The 22,966-nt window shown below is 41.2% G+C and overlaps 1 protein-coding gene across 4 annotated transcripts in view; it reads left to right on the plus strand.

Moving 5' to 3' along the window:
- mark1 (MAP/microtubule affinity-regulating kinase 1) overlaps window positions 1–22,966 on the plus strand; it is a 91,785-nt gene that overhangs the window by 61,170 nt on the left and 7,649 nt on the right. For all 4 annotated transcript variants that reach the window (XM_035746993.2, XM_035746996.2, XM_035746997.2 and 1 more), the window contains 10 exons: window positions 1,679–1,744; window positions 2,215–2,285; window positions 4,349–4,405; window positions 4,634–4,870; window positions 15,623–15,742; window positions 16,113–16,212; window positions 16,444–16,556; window positions 17,106–17,259; window positions 22,000–22,172; window positions 22,502–22,593. In XM_035746993.2, coding sequence (XP_035602886.1) covers window positions 1,679–1,744; window positions 2,215–2,285; window positions 4,349–4,405; window positions 4,634–4,870; window positions 15,623–15,742; window positions 16,113–16,212; window positions 16,444–16,556; window positions 17,106–17,259; window positions 22,000–22,172; window positions 22,502–22,593 — 1,183 coding nt within the window. The remainder of the gene's footprint in view (window positions 1–1,678; window positions 1,745–2,214; window positions 2,286–4,348; window positions 4,406–4,633; window positions 4,871–15,622; window positions 15,743–16,112; window positions 16,213–16,443; window positions 16,557–17,105; window positions 17,260–21,999; window positions 22,173–22,501; window positions 22,594–22,966) is intronic.

The raw sequence follows: 22,966 nt of genomic DNA on the forward strand, positions 1-22,966 counted from the left end.
TATTTCACTGAAAAAATAAACGTTTTATTTTTTAAATGATAGTTTCCAGATTTGACCATATTAATGACCTAAGGCTTGTATTTCTGTGTGTTATGTTATAATTAAGTCTATGATTTGACAGAGTAGTCTGATTGAGCAGTGGTAGGCAGCAGCAGGCTTGTTAGCATTCATTCAAACAGCACTTTCGTACATTTGCCAGCAGCTCTTCGCTGTTCTTCAAGCGTTGAGCTGTTTATGACTTCAAGCCTATCAACTCCCGAGATTAGGCTGGTGCAATCGATGTGAAATGGCTAGCTAGTTTAGTGGGGTGCGTGCTAATAGCGCTTCGATCGGTGACATCACTCGCCCTGAGACCTTGAAGTAGTTGTTCCCTTTGCTCTGCAAGGGCCGCGGCTTTTGTGGAGCGATGGGTAACGATGCTTCGAGGGTGGTTGTTGTCGTTGTGTTCCTGGTTCGAGCCCAGGGAGGAGCGAGGAGAGGGACGGAAGCTATACTGTTACACTGGCAATACTATAGTGCCTATAAGAACATCAAATAGTCAAAGGTATATGAAATACAAATGGTATAGAGAGAAATAGTCCTATAATTCCTATAATAACTACAACTTAAAACTTCTTACCTGTGAATTTTGACTCATTTTAAAAGGAACCACCAGCTTTCATATGTTCTGCGCAAGGAACTTAAACGCTTTTTTACATGGCACATATTGCACTTTTACTTCCAAACACTTTGTTTTTGCATTATTTAAACCAAATGGAACATGTTTCATTGTAAACTGTATTTGTCTGTGGCATGTGTCTAAGTCAAAAGCATCCACACACACATGATACCCCCCACGTGTGTGCGTGCGTTTGAAAGAGCCTTTATGCATCCAGAGCAATGAGAAATTAATCACTTTCTTTGTACAAATCATGGCTTTGTTTTTTTTCATATACACATAAAGCTTATTTCTCTCAAATGTTGTGCACAAATTTGTTTACATCCCTGTTTGTGAGCATTTCTCCTTTGCCTTTGTGGCATATCAAGAAGCTGATTAAACAGCATGATCATTACACAGGTGCACCTTGTGGTGGGGACAATAAAAGGCCACTTTAAAATGTATAGTTTTGTTACACAATACCACAGATGTCTCAAGTTTTGAGGAGTGTGCAATTTGCATGCTGACTGCAGGAATGTCCACCAGAGCTGTTGCCAGAGAATTTAATGTTAATTTCTCTACCATAAGCCACCTCCAATGTCGTTTTAGAGAACTTGGAAGTATATCCAACTGGCCTCACAACCGCAGGCCACGTGTAACCATGCCAGCCCAGTACTTCCACATACAGTATTTCTGTCTGAAATAAACCCTTTTGTTATAAAAACCCATTCTGATTGGCTGGTCCTGGCTCCCCAGTGGGTGGGACCTATGCCCTCCAAGGCCAACCCATGGCCGAGTGTGTGTGCATCCCTGCCAAGTCATGTGAGATCCATAGATAAACGCCTAATTCATTCATTTAAATTGACTGATTACCTTATATGAACTGTAACTCAGTAAAATCTTTGAAATTGTTGCATGTTGCGTTTATATTTTTGTTCGGTATAGATGCACCCTTTTTGTCTGTCAGCTAGTAGTTGAGAGGATGTGTTGTCCTCATTGGCTGTCTTTACTAATCCACTATTTCTCTCCTTTTCTCTCCAGTTAAATTGTTTGAAGTCATTGAGACTGAGAAGACACTTTATTTGATAATGGAGTACGCCAGTGGTGGTGAGTATGAACAAAATAATGATTGAATCTAAAATAACTGTCTTAATTATAATGCTTCCCCCGCATGCACAGTATTTTATTGGGCGAGTGATACATGTTTTGACCATGATTGTCTTTTCCCGGTTCAGTAAGCACACATTCTCTTTTTTTTTTGAGACATTTGTATATTTTGTCCGCACCTTAAAGAATAACTGTACTAGCACATTGGCAGACAAGTCCCAGGTATTGGAGAGCCGCATTGTGTGCAGGCTTTTATTCTACATCAGCTAAGACGCCAAATTATTCATATTATTCTGGTACAAACTGAAGATTTGCAGATGACTTGAATCAGGTGTGTTAGAGATGGCCTGGAACAAAAGCCTGCACACCTGCGGCTCTACAGGACTGGAGCTGCCAAAGCTTTTTGGTTTGCAGTAGATGTTTCCTCCCTCACTCCAGACCTCGCTCTTTCTTTCTCTCGACCTGTCCAGGTGAGGTATTTGACTACTTAGTTGCACATGGAAGGATGAAGGAAAAGGAGGCTCGGGCCAAGTTTCGCCAGGTGAGTTACTGCTAACACTCAGTCACACACAACTGCAGACTCACATGGACACGGACACACTCCAGCAAGCAAACATACACTTACACACAGAGTATAGCGATACAAGCGCGTGCGTGCGCACACACACTGCTGAAAACCACTGTGTGAAGAGGTGCAGTGATGTCACCAGACATATTCTCTGTCATCCAGTGGAGAGGGAGGAAAGAAAGGCACTGCAGGAGACGGGTCCGTGCTCTGAATAAATATATGAGCTAATGACCTCCTGGGAACAGACGGTGCGTGTATGACTGCATTTATGTTCCATGTTCTACAGGAAAAGGGGGATACCTAGTCAGTTGTACAACTGAATGCCTTCAACTGAAATGCGTCTTCCACATTTAAGCCAACCCCTCTGAATCAGAGAGGTGCAGGGGGCTACCTTAATTGGCATCCACGTCATCGGCGCCGGCTGTCTATTAGGGTGTGTGTCATGCCACTGAGTCCTACATCTCAATAAAGTGTGTGTGTCTGCGAGCGTGTGTGTGTGCTCATGAAATTCCCATATCTGTTACTCAGCATGAACAGACCTCATGCTGATTCACCTAGCAGAAATACAGAACATCATTAGAAGTACTTTGTTATTCCCCTAGTGTACTTCTCTGTCAACCCACACTGTGTTTTGGCATCGCAGCATCCTTGCGTGACTAAATGAAAATTTGACTTAAGCGGATTCCCCTTAAGTATATAAGGTTAGTCAATGGCCCCATCTAGAAACAAGGGACTAGGCCTTTCCTCTAGACTCTAGTGGTAGTCCTTAAGCATAGCAGAATCCTTTTATGAAGTGTCTCTCCCAAGTATATAAGGTTTGTGTTGGTCAATGGCCCTGTCCAGAAACAACCCCTAGCCCTATCCACTACCCACCACATTTGTAGATCTGAAGCAATTGGATAGGGTGTAAGGAACATGGCAAAAAATTCAGAGTGCAAGGTCAATCTATTACTATATTGCTGGCCCCTATCCAGTCCTTTCAGATCTACCTAGGAGTCAATATAGAATTGCACAAAAAGTCTAAACTGTTCATTTGAATGGTGCAAATGTCTAACATTTTCTTTGCATCCTTCCTTTACCTCTCCTTTGAGCTAACTGTAAGGTGACCAGATGTCCCCAATTTCCGGGACAGTCCCCGATTCTGGTAACCTGTCCCTGGAAATGTCCCCGATTAGCCCTCAAAGAAAAAAGCAACTCAGAAGTTAAAATGAGTCTGATATTTAAATAATCAAACACTGTATCCAATCAGATTTGCATGTAAAAATGCTGTCTTTCACTGTACCCAACTCGCTTACATTTTTATGTTAATATTTATCAGTGATAACCTATATTGTAACCACCGCACGAAAGACCGTGCCTCCAACAGCATAGCTACCAAACTTGGGTGATAGGCTACGATTAAGAACTGTAGAGGGGTAATCCATTTTTTGCGCAGCTAAAATCTGCTCACCTAAGCTAACAGATCAGTTCCCATATTATGTGTCTCAGAATAGGACTGCTGATCAAGGATCTGCTTTTTTGGATCGTTATGAGATAATATGGACCGAGGGGACCTGATCCTAGGTCAGCATTCCTACTCTGGACATACTTTATGAATTCGGCCCTGGCAAATATGTGTTGTCCTATCCAGTCTTGTCAGAATTGATGTAGCGTTAGCATACCTCGAGGGAGGAAGGATGACTTATCTATGTAGCATTCAAACAGAGTACCCTATCTCTGACTGATGAGATATATGATTAGTCTTATTGCAAGGAGGCTAATGCAATACAACCTCTGCTAGGAATGGGGACTAATTCATTTGTAGCGTAGCATAGCTTAGCGGCTAATGTTGACTAGCTGTAGAGATTCATTAGCCGTCAGTAGAGCGATTGCGTAGCGGCTAAATCTACCATTGAGATTTGTTAGCTTAGCTCGGTAATTTGTTGATTTAGTTAAATCAAGTGTGTTAATGCTGGGGTAGAAATGTACAGACTGAGAGACCCCTAGGAATGGATTGGGGAAAAATTGTCCCCCTCCAACAGAATTTTCTCTTTCAGATTGTCTCTGCAGTGCAGTATTGCCATCAGAAGAGGATCGTCCACAGGGATCTGAAGGTGAAAACCAATACCATACATGCTGCTGTAGCATTGGAACTTTACGCCATCAAGGATCTCACACACACAGTGACTCACTGTCTGAGTGTGTCTGAGTAGACATTGATCGATACAGATTGAGAGACAGACACTCAGACTCTTTCTCTCTCGATCACTGTATATCTGTCTTTCTGTCTGCTGTGTCTCTCGTATACAGATACTCACCCCCCTCTTCCAATCTCAAATCAGGCTGAGAACCTACTCCTGGACGCAGACATGAACATCAAGATTGCAGACTTCGGCTTTAGCAACGAGTTTACCCTAGGCAGTAAACTGGACACGTTTTGCGGCTCCCCGCCCTATGCTGCCCCAGAGCTGTTCCAGGGGAAGAAGTATGACGGGCCCGAGGTGGACGTCTGGAGCCTGGGGGTCATACTGTACACACTTGTCAGCGGCTCACTGCCCTTTGATGGACAGAATCTAAAGGTGTGTATGGTGGGGGGTGGTTGTGTGTGTGGATTTTGGGGGATATTCTGTATGGAACCTATATGGGTCATAATGTTATAGGTATTGGTTGAAGCTCAGTGTTAAATTCCAATATGACACCAATCTCTTGATAAAAATTCGCAAATCTACTTTATTGGAGGTACACAACACACTCCGCGCCTTTTTCGTCATGAGCATTTTTTTAACAGGGTCATTAGCAATTGAGTTATTACATTTACATTTAAGTCATTTAGCAGACGCTCTTATAGGAGTATTTGTTGTGTCTACCTAGCTAAAATTCTGGACGTCAGATTAAAATGAGACTATAGCATCCATAAAGTGACCCGTCCTTTAAGAAACAACGATGTGCTACCCTTTTGTAGCATTTCTGACAATGTTAACATATTTGTTTTTTGCCCAAATGCCGAGTAATAACACTGGGTCGGTTGCTCGGCAACAACACAGCTACTTGCACCATGCTGCCAGTCATAAGTGTATGCAAACAAACCTAGGCTACTGTATATAGCTAGCTATATGGTGGTATTCAAGCTGAGGTTAATTCATAAATGCAAGCAGATATTTTGGTTAGCTAGGAAGCTAACTAGCAAACATTAGCTTGCTTGTACAAAGTCCCTCAGCTAGCCTCTGAAGCCAGCTAACACTTGTCAGCAGAAAGCTAGCTAGCTAATGGACAGGCAAATAAATAAAGGTAGCTGGCCAATGAATGTAGCTTTGATTAACTAGGTAGGTAGCTCGCAATGTAATGTTAGACGAGAGCTAACGCTGGCTTTAGCCAAGTAAGGTTTTTCACATAAAGTCATCATGTGTTAACTGCTGACCTAGACTCTTGCGTTTAATCAGAGCACAAAAAAATTGCTCAAATAAACTAGCGAATGTCCTTGGCTGCTATGAAAGCCAATTTCACTTTAACTAGCTAAGTAACTTAAGCCACCCGAACACTGTAACGTTGGCTAACGTCAATGGCCAGATCATTCACCACAATATATCATACTTTCTTACGCAAAATATAAGTGGTTAGTTAATGTTACTTTGGGAAACCGCCAAGCTAATCACTTTCATTTGCATTGTACAGACCGAGCTACGGTAACGTTAAGACGAGGTAGCCAGATTTCAGACATGACAAACACTGCAGTTAGCTACGCTACATTTCCTTGACTAAGAACAACCAAGACCACAACACAAACCATAACAGAGAAAACAAATTGCTTTGTTAAGAAACAGTAAATTAGCTATGTTGAACCGCATATAATATATGGTTGAACCCCAAACGCATATGTACAGATAGCCTTGGAAAGTGCAACTGATGGTTAACAGCATCGCTGTTTCAAACACGTGTTGAATAAATTCCAGCTCTGGCATAAACTCCCTCTCCTGGCGTCTTTACATTTATAACCCAAATGTGTGCTGACTGATCAACAGTGTTAAATGACTTTTCAGTGTGTACACAGAAAATCCGAAATCGCCATACACAAGTAAAACATAGTCGGGGCTCCACACACTGCACCAGGTTAAAATAACAGCATCAGAATCATTGCTTGGTTAAGTGACTGTGTGCCAGTTTGGTCTCATAGATTAGAAGCAACATACTAAATGTAAATCAAGGACACTGAAATTAGTATGGTATGTTACATTTGTTATGCTTACAAAAAACAAAATGTTCCTATTTCTGAAGTTAATCTCTATTTTTGGTGTAAATGGCATGTTATAGAAGGGTCCGGACACTTTGTGTTGGTGTGTGATTTGGCTTGTTTTTGAGAAATTTACCTCAGCCGCAATTCACTTCCTTATCTTGTTGAGCAGTAATCGGTACACAACGATGAACAAAAGCTCCAAAAATACATTTTCTTTAAAACTGCGTTGTTGGTTAAGGGCTTGTGAGTAAGCATTTCACTGTAACACTGTGACACGCTCTCAGTATATTTATGTAGATATTTCAGGCCAAGCGTGTCCTGTGGGCAGCACAGCTGGTAGAAGAAACATCTCGAGTCGCACAAAATGGATTATAACGTTGCAGATAAAGTTCGGAATGATACAATTTCATGTGGACAACATCTAAAGACCTGTATCACTATACTGTAATGAAACTGCAGGTGAGCAGGTCTCAAACCCTCGACCTTCTAGCCCGAACTCCAGCGCGCACGTTTATAAACCCCAGGGTCGTTACAATACTGAGACCATGTCTGTTTCTAAAAGGACATGCATGCCCTGATTAGGGGTCGACCGATTATGATTTTTCAACACTGATACCGATTATTTGAAGGACAAAAAAAGCCAATACCGATTAATCGGCCAATTTTTAGAATGTATTTGTAATAATGACAATTACAACAATACTGAATGAACACTTATTTTAACTTAATATAATACATCAATAAAATCTATTTAGCCTCAAATAAATAATGATACTTATTCAATTTGGTTTAAATAATGCAAAAACAAAGTGTTGGAGAAGAATGTAAAAGTGCAATATGTGCCATGGAGAAAAGCTAATGTTTAAGTTCCTTGCTCAGAACATGAGAACATATGAAAGCTGGTGGTTCCTTTTAACATGAGTCTTCAATATTACCAAGTAAGAAGTTTTAAGTTGTAGTTATTATAGAAATTATAGGACTATTTCTCTCCATACCATTTGTATTTCATATACCTTTGACTATATTGGATGTTCTTATAGGCACTTTAGTATTGCCAGTGTAACAGTATAGCTTCCGTCCCTCTCCTCACTCCTACCTGGGCTCGAACTAGGAACACATCGACAACAGCCACCCTCGAAGCAGTGTTACCCATGCAGAGCAAGGGGAACAACTACTCCAAGTCTCAGAGCGAGTGATGTTTGAAACGCTATTAGCGCGCACCCCGCTAACTAGTTAGCCATTTCACATCACATCGTTACACCAGCCTAATCTCAGGAGTTGATAGGCTTGAATTCATAAACAGCAGAGCTGCTGGCAAAACGCACGAAAGTGCTGTTTTAATGAATGCTTATGAGCCTGCTGGTGCCCACCATCACTCAGTCAGACTGCTCTATCAAATCATAGACTTAATTATAACATAATAGCACACAGAAATACAAGCCTTAGGTCATTAATATGGTCGAATCTGGAAACTAATCATCTCAAACAAAACATTTATTCTTTCAGTGAAATACGGAACCGTTCTGTATTTTATCTAACGGGTGGCATCCATCAGTCTAAATATTGTTGTTACATTGCACAACCTTCAATGTTATGTCATAATGGTCCTTCTGTAGCTCAGTTGGTAGAGCATGGCGCTTGTAACGCCAGGGTAGTGGGTTCGATTCCCGGGACCACCCATACGTAGAATGTATGCACACACGACTGTAAGTCGCTTTGGATAAAAGCGTCTGCTAAATGGCATATATTATAATTCCGTAAAATTCAGACAAATTAGTTCGCAATGAGTCAGGCGGCCCAAACTTGCTTGCATATACCCTGACTCAGCGTGCAAGAGATGTGACACAATTTCACCTGGTTAATATTGCCTGCTAACCTGGATTTATTTTACCTATATATATATATATATATATATATATATATATATATATATATACTTCTCTGTATTGATTTTAAGAAAGGCATTGATGTTTATGGTTAGATACACGTTGGAGCAATCGCGAATGCGCACTGCATCGATTATATGCAACGCAGGACATGCTAGATAAACTAGTAATATCATCAACCATGTGTAGTTATAACTAGTGATTATGATTGATTAAGTTTAATGCTAACTAGCAACTTACCTTGGCTTCTTACTGCATTCGCGTAACAATCGGGCTCCTCGTGAAGGGAGGTGGTTAGAGCGTTGGACTAGTTAACCGTAAGGTTGCAAGATTGAATCCCTGAGCTGACGAGGTACAAATCTGTTGTTCTTCTCTGAACTAGGCCGTCATTGAAAATAAGAATGTGTTCTTAACTGACTTACCTAGTTAAATAAAAATTGAATAAAGGTGTAAAAAAAAAAAAAAAAACTTGAAATTGGCCCTAATTAATATAGGTACTGATACTGCACAACGAGAAATTGGGAAGTGAATCGCGATTAGTGTAAGTTTTTCAAAAACGAGCCAAATCACACAAAAAAGTATATTGACCCTTCTATAACATCCCATATACATCAAAAATAGAGCTTTACTTCAGAAATATGACAATTTGACAATAACTAATTCTCAGTTATGGCAAAAACAAGGATGGTTTGGAAGGATAGGCATATAACGTGAATGTCTTGCAACCCAAAAGTTGAGTGTTCAAATCTCACCATGGACAATTTTAGCATTTTAGCTAATTACCAACTTTGCTACTACTTACTACTTTTTAGCTACTTTTCAACTACTTAGCATGTTAGCTTGTCTGTAGAGCTTCGAGGGAGGATTGTGTCGAGACACAGATCTGGGGAAAGGTACCAAGAAATGTTTGCAGCAGGAAAGGTCCCCAAGAACACAATGGCCTCAATCATTCTTAAATGAAAGAAGTTTGGAACCACCATGACTCTTCCTAGAGCTACCCGCCCGGCAAAACTGAGAGAAGAGCCTTGGTCAGGGAGGAGACCATGAGCCCGATGATCATTGACAGAGCTCAAGAGTTCCTCTGTGGAGATGGGAGAACCTTCCAGAACAACAACCATCTCTGCAGCACTACACCAATAAGGCCTTTATGGTAGAGTGGCCAGACGGAAGCCTCTCCTCAGTAGAAGGCACATGACAGCCCACTTGGAGGTTGCCAAAAGGGAACCTAAAGGACTCCAACCATGAGAAACAAGTTTCTCTGTAATATGCCAGGGAGATAGCAACAGTGTACATAAGAAAGTAATACTACATGTATGTTGTGTGGTAAGCTGTTAGTAGCCCATGTGCCTCATCCTAATAATTTGGTACCTTTCCCCCCTCATAATTTAGCCTACTGTTCTGACTTGGTGGTACACATGTAGCCTGTAGCCTGTTTTAGAGAAATGTCATCATCGAATATTGTAAGACCAGTGTGTGCTTATATGCCCCCTTTATTTATCTTATGGTTCTGACATGGTGTATAGGGAGAATATTGTGAGGATGGCCCATGTTCTGAATTCTTTTTCAAAAGTGCTGAACAAATTGTTGTATTGACTACACTAACGGTCAAACGTTTTAGAACGCCTACTCATTCAAGGGTTTTTCTTTATTTTTACTATTTTCTATATTTTGAATAATAGTGAAGACATCAAAACTATGAAGTAACACATATGGAATAATTTATTAACCAAAAAATTGTTAAACAAATCTAAATATATTTTATATTTGAGATTCTTCAATTAGCCAACTTTTCCATGATGATAGCTTTGCACACTCTTGGATTTCCCTCAACCAGCTTGATGAGGTAGTCACCTGGAATGCCTTTCAATTAAAATTTAATTTGTGGAATTATTCTACTTAATGCGTTTGAGAAACTACAGTCCATCATTACTTTAAGACATGAAGGTCAGTCAATCCGGAACATTTCAAGAACTCTGACAGTTTCTTCAAGTGCAGTCGCAAAACCCATCAAGCGCTATAATGAAACTGGCTCTCATGAGGACCGCCACAGGAAAGGAAGACTCGGAGTTACCTCTGCTGCAGAGAATAAGTTCATTAGTTACCAGCCTCAGGAATTTCAGCCCAAATAAATGCTTCACTGAGTTCAAGTAACAGACGCAGCTCAACATCAACTATTCAGAGGAGAATGTGTGAATCAGGCCTTCATGGTAGAATTGCTGCAAAGAAACTACTACTTAACGACACCAATAAGAAGAGACTTGCTTGGTCCAAGAAACACGAGCAATGGACATTAGACCCGTGGAAATTTGTTCCAATCGCAGTGTCTTTGTGAGACCCAGTGTGGCTCAACGGATGATCTCCGCATGTGTATTTCCCACCGTAAAGCAGGTGGTGTGGGGGTGCTTTGCTGGTGACCCTGTCTGTGACTTATTTAAACATTCAAGGCACATTTAACCAGCACAGCATTCTATCACATTCTACCACAGCATTCTGTAACGATACCCCATCACATCTGGTTTGAGCTTAGTGTGACTATCATGTGTTTTTTGCAACAGGACAATGTCCAAACCAGCTTCACCTGGAATGCTTTCCAACAATCTTGGCGTTCCCACATATATTGAGTACTTGTTGACTGCTTTTCCTTCACTCTGCGGTCCAAACCATCTCAATTGGGTTGAGGTTGGGTGATTGTAGAGGCCAAGTGATCTGATGCAGTACTCCATCACTCTCCTTCTTGGTCAAATAGCCCTTAAACAGCCTGAAAGTGTGTTTGGTCATTGCCCTATTGAAGAGCGAGAAGAAAAAAAAGTGCCACTAAGCGTAAACCAGATGGGATGGGTTATTACTGCACAATGCTGTTGTAGCCATACTGGTTAAGTGGGCCTTATTCACCAACCAGTGTCCCCAGCAAAGCACCATCACACCACCTCCTCCATGCTTCACGGTGGGAACCACACATGCGGAGAGCATCCATTCCGCTATCCTGCGTCTCACAAAGACACGGTGGTTGGGACCCAAAAATCACAAATTTGGACTCATCAGACCAAAGGTCAGATTTCCACCAGTCTAATGTCCATTGCTTATGTTTCTTGACTCAAGCAAGTCTCTTCTTATTGGTGTCCTTTAGTAGAGGTTTCTTTGCAACAATTCGACCATGAAGGCCTGATTCACGCAGTCTCCTCTGAACAGTTGATGTTCATGTGTCTGTTCTTTGAACTCGGTGAAACATTTATGTGGGCTGTAATTTCTGAGGCAGTTAACTCTAATGAACTTATCCTCTGCAGCAGAGGTAACTCTGGATCTTCTTTTGCGACTGCACTTGAAACTTTAAAGGTTCTTGAAATGCTCTGGATTGACTGACTTTCATGTCTTAAAGTAATGATGGACTGTCGTTTCTCTTTGCTTATTTGAGCTGTTCTTGCCATAATATGGACTTAAAGCTTTCTTCTGTGTACCACCCCTACCATGTCACAACACAACTGATTGGCTCAAACACAAGAAGGAAATAAATTCCACAAATTAACTTTTAACAAGGCACAACTGTTAATTCAAATGCATTCCATCCAGATGACTACCTTATGAAGCTGGTTGAGAGAATGCAAAAGCTTTCAAGGCAAAGGGTGGCTATTTTGAAGAAGATCCTCAAATTATTTGTTTAACACTTATTGGTTACTACATGATTCCATGTTTTATTTCATAGTTTTGATATCTTCACTATTATTCTACAATGTAAAAATTAAGAAAAACCCTCGAATGAGTAGGTGTCCAAACTGTGTGTGTGTGTGTGTGTGTGTGTGTGTGTGTGTGTGTGTGTGTGTGTGTGTGTGTGTGTGTGTGTGTGTGTGTGTGTGTGTGTGTGTGTGTGTGTGTGTGTGTGTGTGTGTGTGTGTGTGTGTGTGTGTGTGTGTGTGTGTGTGTGTGTGTGTGATTATATAAATATTTTGGGGATTGGAAATGATGTAGACAATTACATTGATAGAAGCCACAATGTATTTGCAATATTAAAGCTTATCCACCTCCTTAAAATAATACATACCATATAAACACAACTTACTAAATGGAGTGTCTCGGATTTATGTACAGAATAAAATGAAATGCTATTAGATCAGGTTGCAGCCTGCAGCAGCATTCAGTCAAAATAAAAAGGAAATTAGTCTTTACCTGATTAAATGAGTCTGTTTTCAACAAATCCACTGTTTTAGACTTGTATTTATCCAAGCAAGAGAAATAAATGTGCGATCACTATTGTGAGAATGAATTCAAATAGTTTTGGAATGAACGCTTCCAGACATTTAAATGCTCTGTTTAAGTCAATGTGTTAAGAACATAATTCAAAGTTTAATGGTTAAAGTTAGCGCTTGTGGATCAGAACGTTTTTGGTTTGCCTCCCGGAGGAGATATGTTGACCGTTTTTTAGTTTAGTTTTGACAGGCCGCTCCCAACACATTGAGAACAGCCCATCCATATTTCACGCTCCTGTAGCCATCTAGCCAGCTACATTGTGTAGTCGCATAGTAAATATTTGCTTGAGTCGTTGTTTGTTGCTCTTGCCAATTTGCTTTGAGCAATGATCAGTAGAATTGTATCAATTATATCAATTAATTGTATCAATTAATACATTAAATACAACGCACAGCATCATTTCAAGAAGCTGATTAAAACAGCATGATCATTACACAGGTGCAGCTTTCACTGGGGACAATAAAATACCACTTTAAAATGTATAGTTTTATCACACAACACAATACCAAAATATGTCTCAAATGTTGAGGGAGTGTGGAATTGGCATGCTGACTGTAGGAATGTCCACCAGAGCTCTTACCAGACACTTTAATGTTCATTTCTCTATCATAAGCCACTTCTAACGTTCTTTTGGGGAATTTGGCAGTACATCCAACTGGCCTCACAAACGCAGACCGTGTATGGCGTCATGTTGGTGAGCGGTTTACTGACATCATCATTGTGAACAGTGTGCCCCATGGTGGGGTTATGGTATGGGCAGGCATACGCTACGGACAACAAACACAATTGCATTTTATCAATGGCAATTTGAATTACAGGTCGAACGATAGATTAGGGCCGATTTCAAGTTTTCATAATAATTGGTAAAAGACCATTTTGGACGCCGATTTACATTGCAATCCATGAGGAAACTGTGTGGCAGGCTGATCACCTGTTGCGCGAGTGCAGCATCAGAAGGACCTTGTGGCTGCAATGAGTATGTTGCTAGCTAGCATTAAACTTATCTTATGAAAAACAATCAATCTTCACATAATCACGTTAACTACACATGATTGATGATATTACTAGGTTAACTAGCTTGTCCTGCGTTGCATATAATCAATATGGTGCCTGTTAAATTATCAGCAATTCACAGCCTAATTCAACTTCGCCAAACGGGTGATTTTAAAAAATCGATATAAATTATTACTTTTGTTTTTACCTTTTATTTAACTAGGCAAGTCAGTTAAGAACAAATTCTTAATTTCAATGGGAACAGTGGGTAACTGCCTTGTTCAGGGGCAGAATGACAGATTTTTTACCTCGTCAGCTCCGGAATTCGATCTCGCAACCTTTCGGTTACTAGTCCAACGCTCTAACCACTAGGTTACCTTCCGCGTCATGATTTAACAAAAGCATATTCGCAATAAAAGCACATTCGTTGCACAAATGTACCTAATCATAAACATCAATGCCTTTCTTAAAGTCAATACACATAATTATATATTTTTTAACCTGCATAATTTGGTAAAATAAAAGCATGTTGGCAGGCAATATTAACTAGGGAAATTGTGTCACTTCTCTTGCGTTCAGTGCAAGCTGAGTCCGGGTATATGCAACCGTTTGGGCCGCCTGGCTTGTTGCAACCTGTGTTTCTTCCTAACAAAGACTGTAATTAATTTGCCAGAATTGTACATAATTATGACATAACATTGAAGGATGTGCAATGTAACCGCAATATAGACTTAGGTTTGCCATCCGTTAGATAAAATACGGAACTGTTCCGTATTTCACTGAAAGAATAAATGTTTTGTTTTCGAAATTATATTTTCCGGATTTGACCATATTAATGACGAAAAGCTTGTGTTCCTGCATGTTATTATGTTATAATTAAGTCTATGATTTGATAGAGCAGTCTGCCTGAGCGGTAGTAGGCAGCAGCAGGCTTGTAAGCATTCATTCAAACAGCACTTTCCTGCGTTTTCCAGCAGCTCTTCGCAATGCTTGAAACGCAGTGCTGTTTATTACTTCAAGCCTATCAACTCCCGAGGTTAGGCTGGCAATACTAAAGTGCCTATAAGAACATCCAATTGTCAAAGGTATATGAAATACAAATGGTATAGAGAAAAATAGTCAACGCGTCATAATTCCTATAATAACTACAACCTAAAACTTAAACTTGAGCTTTTTTACATGGCACATGTTGCACTTTTACTTTCTTCACCACACTGTTTTTGCATTATAAATCACGGTATTGTGAAAGCACCTCCTCTAAGAGTATGAATCAGGCTGTTTGAGGACGTATGAATCCGAAGCAACCTGCCTACACATAGCTACTGTAGTAGGTCAAAGCTGTGTGCTAGAAAACCTTGGTATAACATGGATGGAATAGGCATTGTGGTGCTCATGTGAATTTCCTTTTTCTGCTTCCGACCAATGCCTATTCTCACTTTTTTTTTTTTTTGATAGGCCAATATACTTGATTGTGTGGTGGGGCATGGGGATGGATGTATGGACCAGATGTAAGGATAAAGCGAGATGGACGATAGTCTGGAGGTCATCCTTTATGCCCTTTGATTCTCCCAAGGGGAGGTGTGTGTGTGTGGAGACACTTATTTCTGATGTGGAACACATCATTCTCAGTTGCTACCGTAGTCAAATACTGCTGTTTCAGTTGTTCCACAGTTCTCATTTGCTAGAAAGTTTTTTTTGTCACACTTAAAGTTACGTAGGCCTTATAAAGTACTGCAAAACAAAACACTGTTTTTGGTCACACTATTTGACATGGTCCAATTACATATTTAACATTTTCATGCCAAATAAAGTGTTGAGTGGTAGTCTTTCTCTTCCTTTGGCCAAAAAGTCTCATCCACTGTTATTGTTAATTGTCCTGTGTAGGAGCTGAGAGAGAATGCTAAGAAGGAAGTAATCGTATTCCTTTCTACGTGTCTAGAGACTAACCCAAAACCTCTACTCTCTATATCCCTCCATAGGAGCTGAGAGAGCGAGTGCTGCGAGGGAAGTATCGTATTCCGTTTTACATGTCTACAGACTGTGAAAACCTGCTGAAGAAACTGTTGGTGCTCAACCCTGGCAAACGGAGCAGCCTGGAGGTAAGAGTGTGCGAGCAACACGCACTGACACATACGCGAATGTACAGTCACGCACACATGCATGGAAACACGCTTATAGACTCAAACGCATACCACATGTGCATGCTCATACAGACATGTAGATATAGAAATCTCTAGTTCACGTCTACACTTTGATTTCATGGAACTAAAGATGACATGTTAATCAGATGGCTTCTAGACGCTGGAACACTTTGTGTTGCTCTTTTTTTTTTCTACGTCTTACTAAATCCAACTTGAGCATACAGATGTACAAAGTATCATGTTTTTCACTATGTTGAAGCTGTTTAGTCCTCTCTATCTTTGTCTCTCTTTGTCCATTGGTCCATCTAACTGTCTGTCTGCCCCTCAGCAAATCATGAGAGACCGCTGGATGAACGTGGGCCATGAGGAGGAGGAGCTGAAGCCCCATCAGGAACCAGAACCCGACTGGAACGACACCAAACGGATAGGTCAGTCACACACGCCCAATATCATAAAAGTCTGATTGGATTCTCTCCCTTCCTCACTTATGGGCTGTTTTGTAACACACTATATTTTATGAAAAATATCAATTCCATGCCACAATATGATAAAATACAATAATGTTATTATTCTTAAGGGAACTTCGGGTGTTACATTATATTACTACCCTTTTCATGCCATTCATTCATTGTGTTATGTTCCCTCCTCTCTCCCTACAGAACTGATGATAACCATGGGCTTCCCCAAAGAGGACATCACAGATGCGTTAACAGGACAGAAGTACGATGAGACCATGGCCACTTACCTCCTTTTGGGCAGGAAACCAGCCGAGGTGAGACATGGGCTATAGCCATAATAATGACAGACTTCACAAACAAACAATTCATGTGTATCCTATGGATACGCACATTAAAGACTTACTCCTTTATTTGAAAACCACAAAACGGCAGCTCCACCACTTGGTTTGCTATAAAGCTGAGGGAAGGGGCAACCACACTCAAATTTTTATTAGGAGATATGGATCAAGGACTGACAGTCCATGAGGTCAAAATTATAGTTTAAACTGTTTTAAAGCTATACTTTAGACTGAAATAATCATACACAGCGGGCAACTTCCTGCTTACCAGACATCAACAACAACAAAATTCTAATCCGCCAAGACTGCCATTATTTCCTCTTCCCAATGTACCTTGAAGCATGGGAAGAGCCAATAGTGGCGGTCTTGGTAGGTTAGAATGTTCTTGTTGATTTCTATAAACAGGAATTCGCCCCACTGATGTCATATTGCAGTCTACCTTTAAGTCTACATGACCACCACGTTATAATGTGTGCAATGACTCTCTTGTTTCTTCAAATGCCTCCCCCTCCTTTCATTGGGCAGTTTGAGGGGAGCGAGTCGCTGTCCAATAGCAACCTGTGTCAAAGGTCACGGCCCAGCAGCGAGGCCAACAACAGTTCCAGCCAATCTCCTGCCCACTCCAAGGTCACACGCAGCATATCGGCCAACCAGAAGCAGCGGCGCTTCAGCGACCATGGTAAGGACTGCATTGTCGACCATCTTGAATCTCATGGCACAAGACTTGAGTTTTATCACCATTATTTAAGAAAATATAGTTAGTTAGTTAGTTGAGCTAGCTAGAGACATAAAAATGCCAAAATCCATAACTCTTTAAGCTACGATTAGCCAATATATTAATATTGGCTAATCGTAGCTTAAAGAGTTATGGATTTTGGCATTTTTATGTCTCTGTGTCCAGTATAAAGCAAGTTATAGTTAGTTTTGCGAGCCAATGCTAACTAGTGTAAGCACAATGACTGGAAGTCTACAGCAGGGCTCTCTCCAACCATGTTCCTGGAGTGCTACAGTCCTGTAGGTTTTCACTCCAACCCTAATGTAGTTCGCCTTGCTGTGCCTTCAGAAAGTATTCACACCCCTGGACCTTTTCCATATTTTGTTGCTACAGCCTGAATTTAAAATGGATTAAATTAAATTGTGTGTCACTGGCATTGGTGAAGTTATTAATTACACTTTGGATGGCGTATCAATACACCCAGTCACTACAAAAATACAGGCGTCCTTTCTAACTCATTTGCCGGAGAGCAAGGAAACCGCTCAGAGATTTCACCATGAGGTCAATGGTGACTTTTTTTAAACAGTTACAGAGCTTAAAGGATATGATAGGTGAAAACTGAGCATGGATCAACAACATTGTAGTTACTCCACAATACTAACCTAAATGACAGGGTGAAAAGAAGGAAGCCTCAACAGAATAAAAATATTCCAAAATATGCATCCGGTTTGCAGTAAGGCACTAAAGTAAAACTGCAAGAAATTTGGCAAAGAATATAACTTTTTCCTCAATGCAAAGTGTTATGTTTGGGGAAAACACGAGAGTGCCATTCTTAATACTTTCAAGCACGGTGGTGGCTGCATCAGGTTTTTTTTGATAAAAAGGAATAGAGATAAGCACAGGAAAAATCCTAGAGTAAAACCTGGTTCAGTCTGCTTTCCACCAGACACTGGAAGACAAATTCACCTTTCAGCAGGACAATAACCTAAAACACAATGCCAAATATACACTGGAGTTGCTGATCAAGACGGACATTGAACGTTCCTGAGTGGCCTAGTTACAGTTTTGACTTGAATCGGCTAGAAAAATCTATGGCAAGACTTGAAAATGGCTGGCTAGCTCAACAACCAACTTGACAGAGCTTTTCTTTTTTTTCACCTTTATTTAACCAAGTAGGCTAGTTGAGAACAAATTCCAGCTGCGACCTCATTTACAACTGCGACCTGGCCAAGATAAAGCAAACCAGTGTGACACAAACAACAACAGAGTTACACATGGAATAAACAAACAAACACACAGTCAATAGCACAATAGAAAAAAAAGTCTATATACAATGTGCAAATGAGGTAAGGCAATAAATAGGCCATAGTGGCAAAATAAGTACAATTTAGCAATTAAACACTGGAGTGATAGATATGCAGAAGATGAATGTGCAAGTAGAGATACTGGGGTGCAAAGGAGATAAATAAATACAGTATGGGGATGAGGTAGTTGGATGGGCTATTTACAGATGGGCTTTGCACAGGTGCAATGATCTGTGAGCTGCTCTGACAGCTGATGCTTGAAGTTAGTGAGAGAGATAAGAATCTCCACCTTTAGAGGTTTTTGCAGTTTGTTCCAGTCATTGGCAGCAGAGAAATGGAAGGAAAGGCGGCCAAAAGAAGAATTGGCTTTGGGGGTGATCAGTGATATATACCTGCTGGAGTGCGTGCTACGGGTGGATGCTGCTATGGCGACCAGTGAGCTGAGATAAGGCGGGGCTTTACCTAGCAGAGACTTATAGCTGACCTGGAGCCAGTGGGTTTGGTGACGAATATGAAGCGAGGGCCAGCCAACGAGAGCATACAGGTCGCAGTGGTGGGTAGTATATGGGGCATTGGTGACAAAATGGATGGCACTGTGATAGACTGCATCCAATTTGCTGAGGAGAGTGTTGGAGGCTATTTTGTAAATGACATCGCCGAAGTCGAGGATCGGTAGGATGGTCAGTTTTACGAGGTTATGTTTGGCAGCATGAGTGAAGGATGCTTTGTTGCGAAATAGGAAGCCGATTCTAGATTTTATTTTGGATTGGAGATGCCTAACCAGACACATTGGAATTTGTAGTTGTCCACATATTCTAAGTCAGAACCGCCCAGAGTAGTGATGCAAGTTGGGCGGGCGGGTGTGGGCAGCAATTGGTTGAAGAGCATGCATTTAATTTTACCTCCATTTAAGAGCAGTTGGAGGCCACGGAAGGAGAGTTGTATGGCATTGAAGCTCGTCTGGAGGTTAGTTAACATAGTGTCCAAAGAAGGGCCAGAAGTATACAGAATGGTGTCGTCTGCGTAGAGGTGGATCAGCAGCAAGAGCGACGACATTGATGTATACAGAAAAAATTGTCGGCCCGAGAATTGAACCCTGTGGTACCCCATAGAGACTGCCAGAGGTCCAGACAACAGGCCCTCCGATTTGACACACTGAACTCTGTCTGAGAAGTAGTTGGTGAACCAGGAGAGGCAGTCATTTCAGAAACCAAGGCTGTTGAATGTGCCGAGAAGAATACGGTGATTGACAGATTCGAAAGCCTTGGCCATGTCTATGAATACTGCACAGTATTGTCTCTTATCAATGGAGGTTATGATATCATTTAGGACCTTGAGCGTGGCTGAGGTGCACCCATGACCAGCTCGGAAACCAGATTGCATAGCAGAGAAGGTACGGTGGGATTAGAAATGGTCGGTGATCTGTTTGTTAACTCGAAGACCTTAGAAAGGCAGGGTAGGATAGATATACAGTTGAAATCGGAAATTTACATACACTTATGTTGGAGTCATTAACTCATTTTTCAACCACTCCACAAATGTCTTGTTAACAAACTATAGTGTTGGAAAGTCGGTTAGGACATCTACTTTGTGCATGACACAAGTCATTTTTCCAACAATTATATCACAATTCCAGTGGGACAGAAGTTACACTACACTAAGTTGACTGTGCCTTTAAACAGCTTGGAAAATTCCAGAAAATTATGTCATGGCTTTAGAAGTGTCTGATAGGCTAATTGACATCATTTGAGTCAATTGGAGGTGTACCTGTGGATGTATTTCAAGGCCTACATTCAAACACAGTGCCTCTTTGCTTGGCATCGTGGGAAAATCAAAAAGAAATCAGCAAAGACCTCAGAAAAAAAATGTGAGACCTCCAAGTGTGGTTCATCCTTGAGAGCAATTTCCAAACACCTGAAGGTACCATGTTCATCTGTACAAACAATAGTACTCAAGTATAAACACCATGGGACCACGCAGCTGTCATACCGCTCAGGAAGGAGACACATTCTGTAACAAGCTGTAACACAACAAGATGTGGAATAGGTCAAGGGGGTATGAATACTTTCTGAAAGCACTATAATTAGGTGGTTAAGGAGCTGAATCAGGTAAATTACAACTGGGGTTGGATTTAAAAAACTACAGGAGGGTTGCTCTCCAGGAACAGGGTTGGAGAGCCCTTGTCTACTGTGATACTCTCTTTTCCCATAGAGTACCGCAGTACAAACCAATAACCATAAAACCTAACGGTCAAACAAGGAAATGGTTTCATTATCTATCCCATAGTGGATTGTAAAAACACTTAAAATAAGGACTGTGTTTCGTGTAGGCTTACCCTGGCATAATGTTTTGATTACCGTGTTAATCTCTCTAGGACAAGGTGGCTTTTATCAATATATTTGCCTGTATTTACCCCCCAAAAATGACATTCTAATTAGCTGCTAATGTGGTTATCATAAACAACTACAAACGCCATGGTGGTCTGGATGAGATTTATGAGTCGAGGCAAAGGTAAGATTCTGTGGATTAACTATGTTAGCTAAATGTAGTAATGAATAAATTGGCTACATTTCTTTAAATAGGCAATTCTGTGAAATGTCTTGTGCAAGTTTTAAATTGACACTACCAAAGGGGACACTCCTAGCAAAGGTGTCAGCTAGAGATGACGTGCAGAGGCATGCAGGGATTTGTAGTCTTGCATGATGTCTACTTTGATGCTAATGAGTATTTTTGAATCTGAGAGTAAATGGAATATATAAGTCATCTTGTCCGAGAGCAATTTACATAGTTATCAAAACGTCACGCCAGGGTTAGCCTACACGAAACACAACCCGTATTTTAAGTGTTTCTAAAATTCCCAATGGTAAAAATGAATTGTGGAGAAATGATTGGAATCATTTCCCTGTTTGACTACTAGGTGTTATGGGTATTATGACACCTCCACTGTGGGGCTCTATAGACTTCCAGTCATTGTGCTAACGGTAGTTAACAATTGCGCTAATGGTAGTTGGCAACTTCCTTCAAACTGAACAAGTTCATCTGACTCTGAGGAAGTAGATAGTGCTTCATTGCCAAAATCCTGAAATATCCCTTTAAGTTGAACTGATTAGCCTCAGGAAGTTCCCTTTACACTTGAACCGTGTGCAACATGTGCAAGCAGAGCTTTCTTTACATGTGGCCTAATATAGTACATCCAATGGAAATGTTTAATTACTTAACACCAGTAGGAATTGTAGGTGGGTGCCAGTCAATAAAACACACAAATGTAGTTTTAACTGTTTAATTATTATATAAATGTTCTGCATTGACTGAAGTTAAATGATATTTGCCCTAACTCTGCGGAAACCACAATGGGGACTTCTGTTGTCCATACTGTTGTCATTGCTCTGTGGCTCCTCAGTGGCGCCCTCTATCCCCCCGTCTATGTCCTACACCAAGCGGGCGCAGGCCAACAGCGTGGAGAGTGACAAGGGCGATGCCGCCCACAAGCTTGGCACGGCCGGTTCCAAGGCTGACGTGCCCACCTCGCCGCTGGTGGCACAGGAGAGGAAGAAGTCATCCACCGCCTCAGGGGTGAGAGATCAAAGTGCCCTTTTGGGGGTCAAAATGCTATGCAGGATATGTATTATAATATTCAGAGGGCTATGGTTTCTGCCTCAAAATAAGCAGGGGATGACTGGCACAAAGTAGTTTTCTATCCCAAAATGTACAGGAAAGTTGGTCATTCCCAAAGTAATTTAGAACCCATCAGACTAGTCATAACTAGTCACTAGATACTTAGCTTCCATTATGGTTTTTATTTTGTGGGACGGTCAGAACAGAAATAGTCTACATTGTGAATTAAGTTATTAAAGGCTGTGTGTTTCTGTGTGCGTGTCTGTGTGCTTGTGTGTGACCCATAGAACAGCAACGCTATGACCAGGAGGAACACGTACGTGTGTGAGCGGTCGAGCACAGATCACTACACGGCCATTCCCAATGGCAAGGACAGCAGGTGAGGAGGGCGATGGGGATGATTGCTGTTGATAACGTTTGCAGCTTTGATTGCTGTTGACAATGTTTACCTGCCTAAATATGTAGGCGTTGGAGTGTGACTCTAGAACTGACTCTCTCCCTGTTCTTGCCCCCTCTCTACCCCTCTCTCCTGCTTTCCTCGTGTTCTTCCTCCTGTGATCCTTGTCCCCTCTCTCCTGCTTTCCTCGTGTTCTTCCTCCTGTGATCCTTCTTGCCCCCTCTCTACCCCTCTCTCCCGCTTTCCTCGTGTTCTTCCTCCTGTGACCCTTCTTGTCCCCTCTACCCCTTTCTTTCGCCTTATTTCTCTCACCGTCCTGCTCTCTCTCTCTCGGTCTCTCGCTGTCTTTCTCTCA

The sequence above is a fragment of the Oncorhynchus keta genome, chromosome 32 (genome assembly GCF_023373465.1).
Source record: "Oncorhynchus keta strain PuntledgeMale-10-30-2019 chromosome 32, Oket_V2, whole genome shotgun sequence".
NCBI lineage: Eukaryota > Metazoa > Chordata > Actinopteri > Salmoniformes > Salmonidae > Oncorhynchus > Oncorhynchus keta.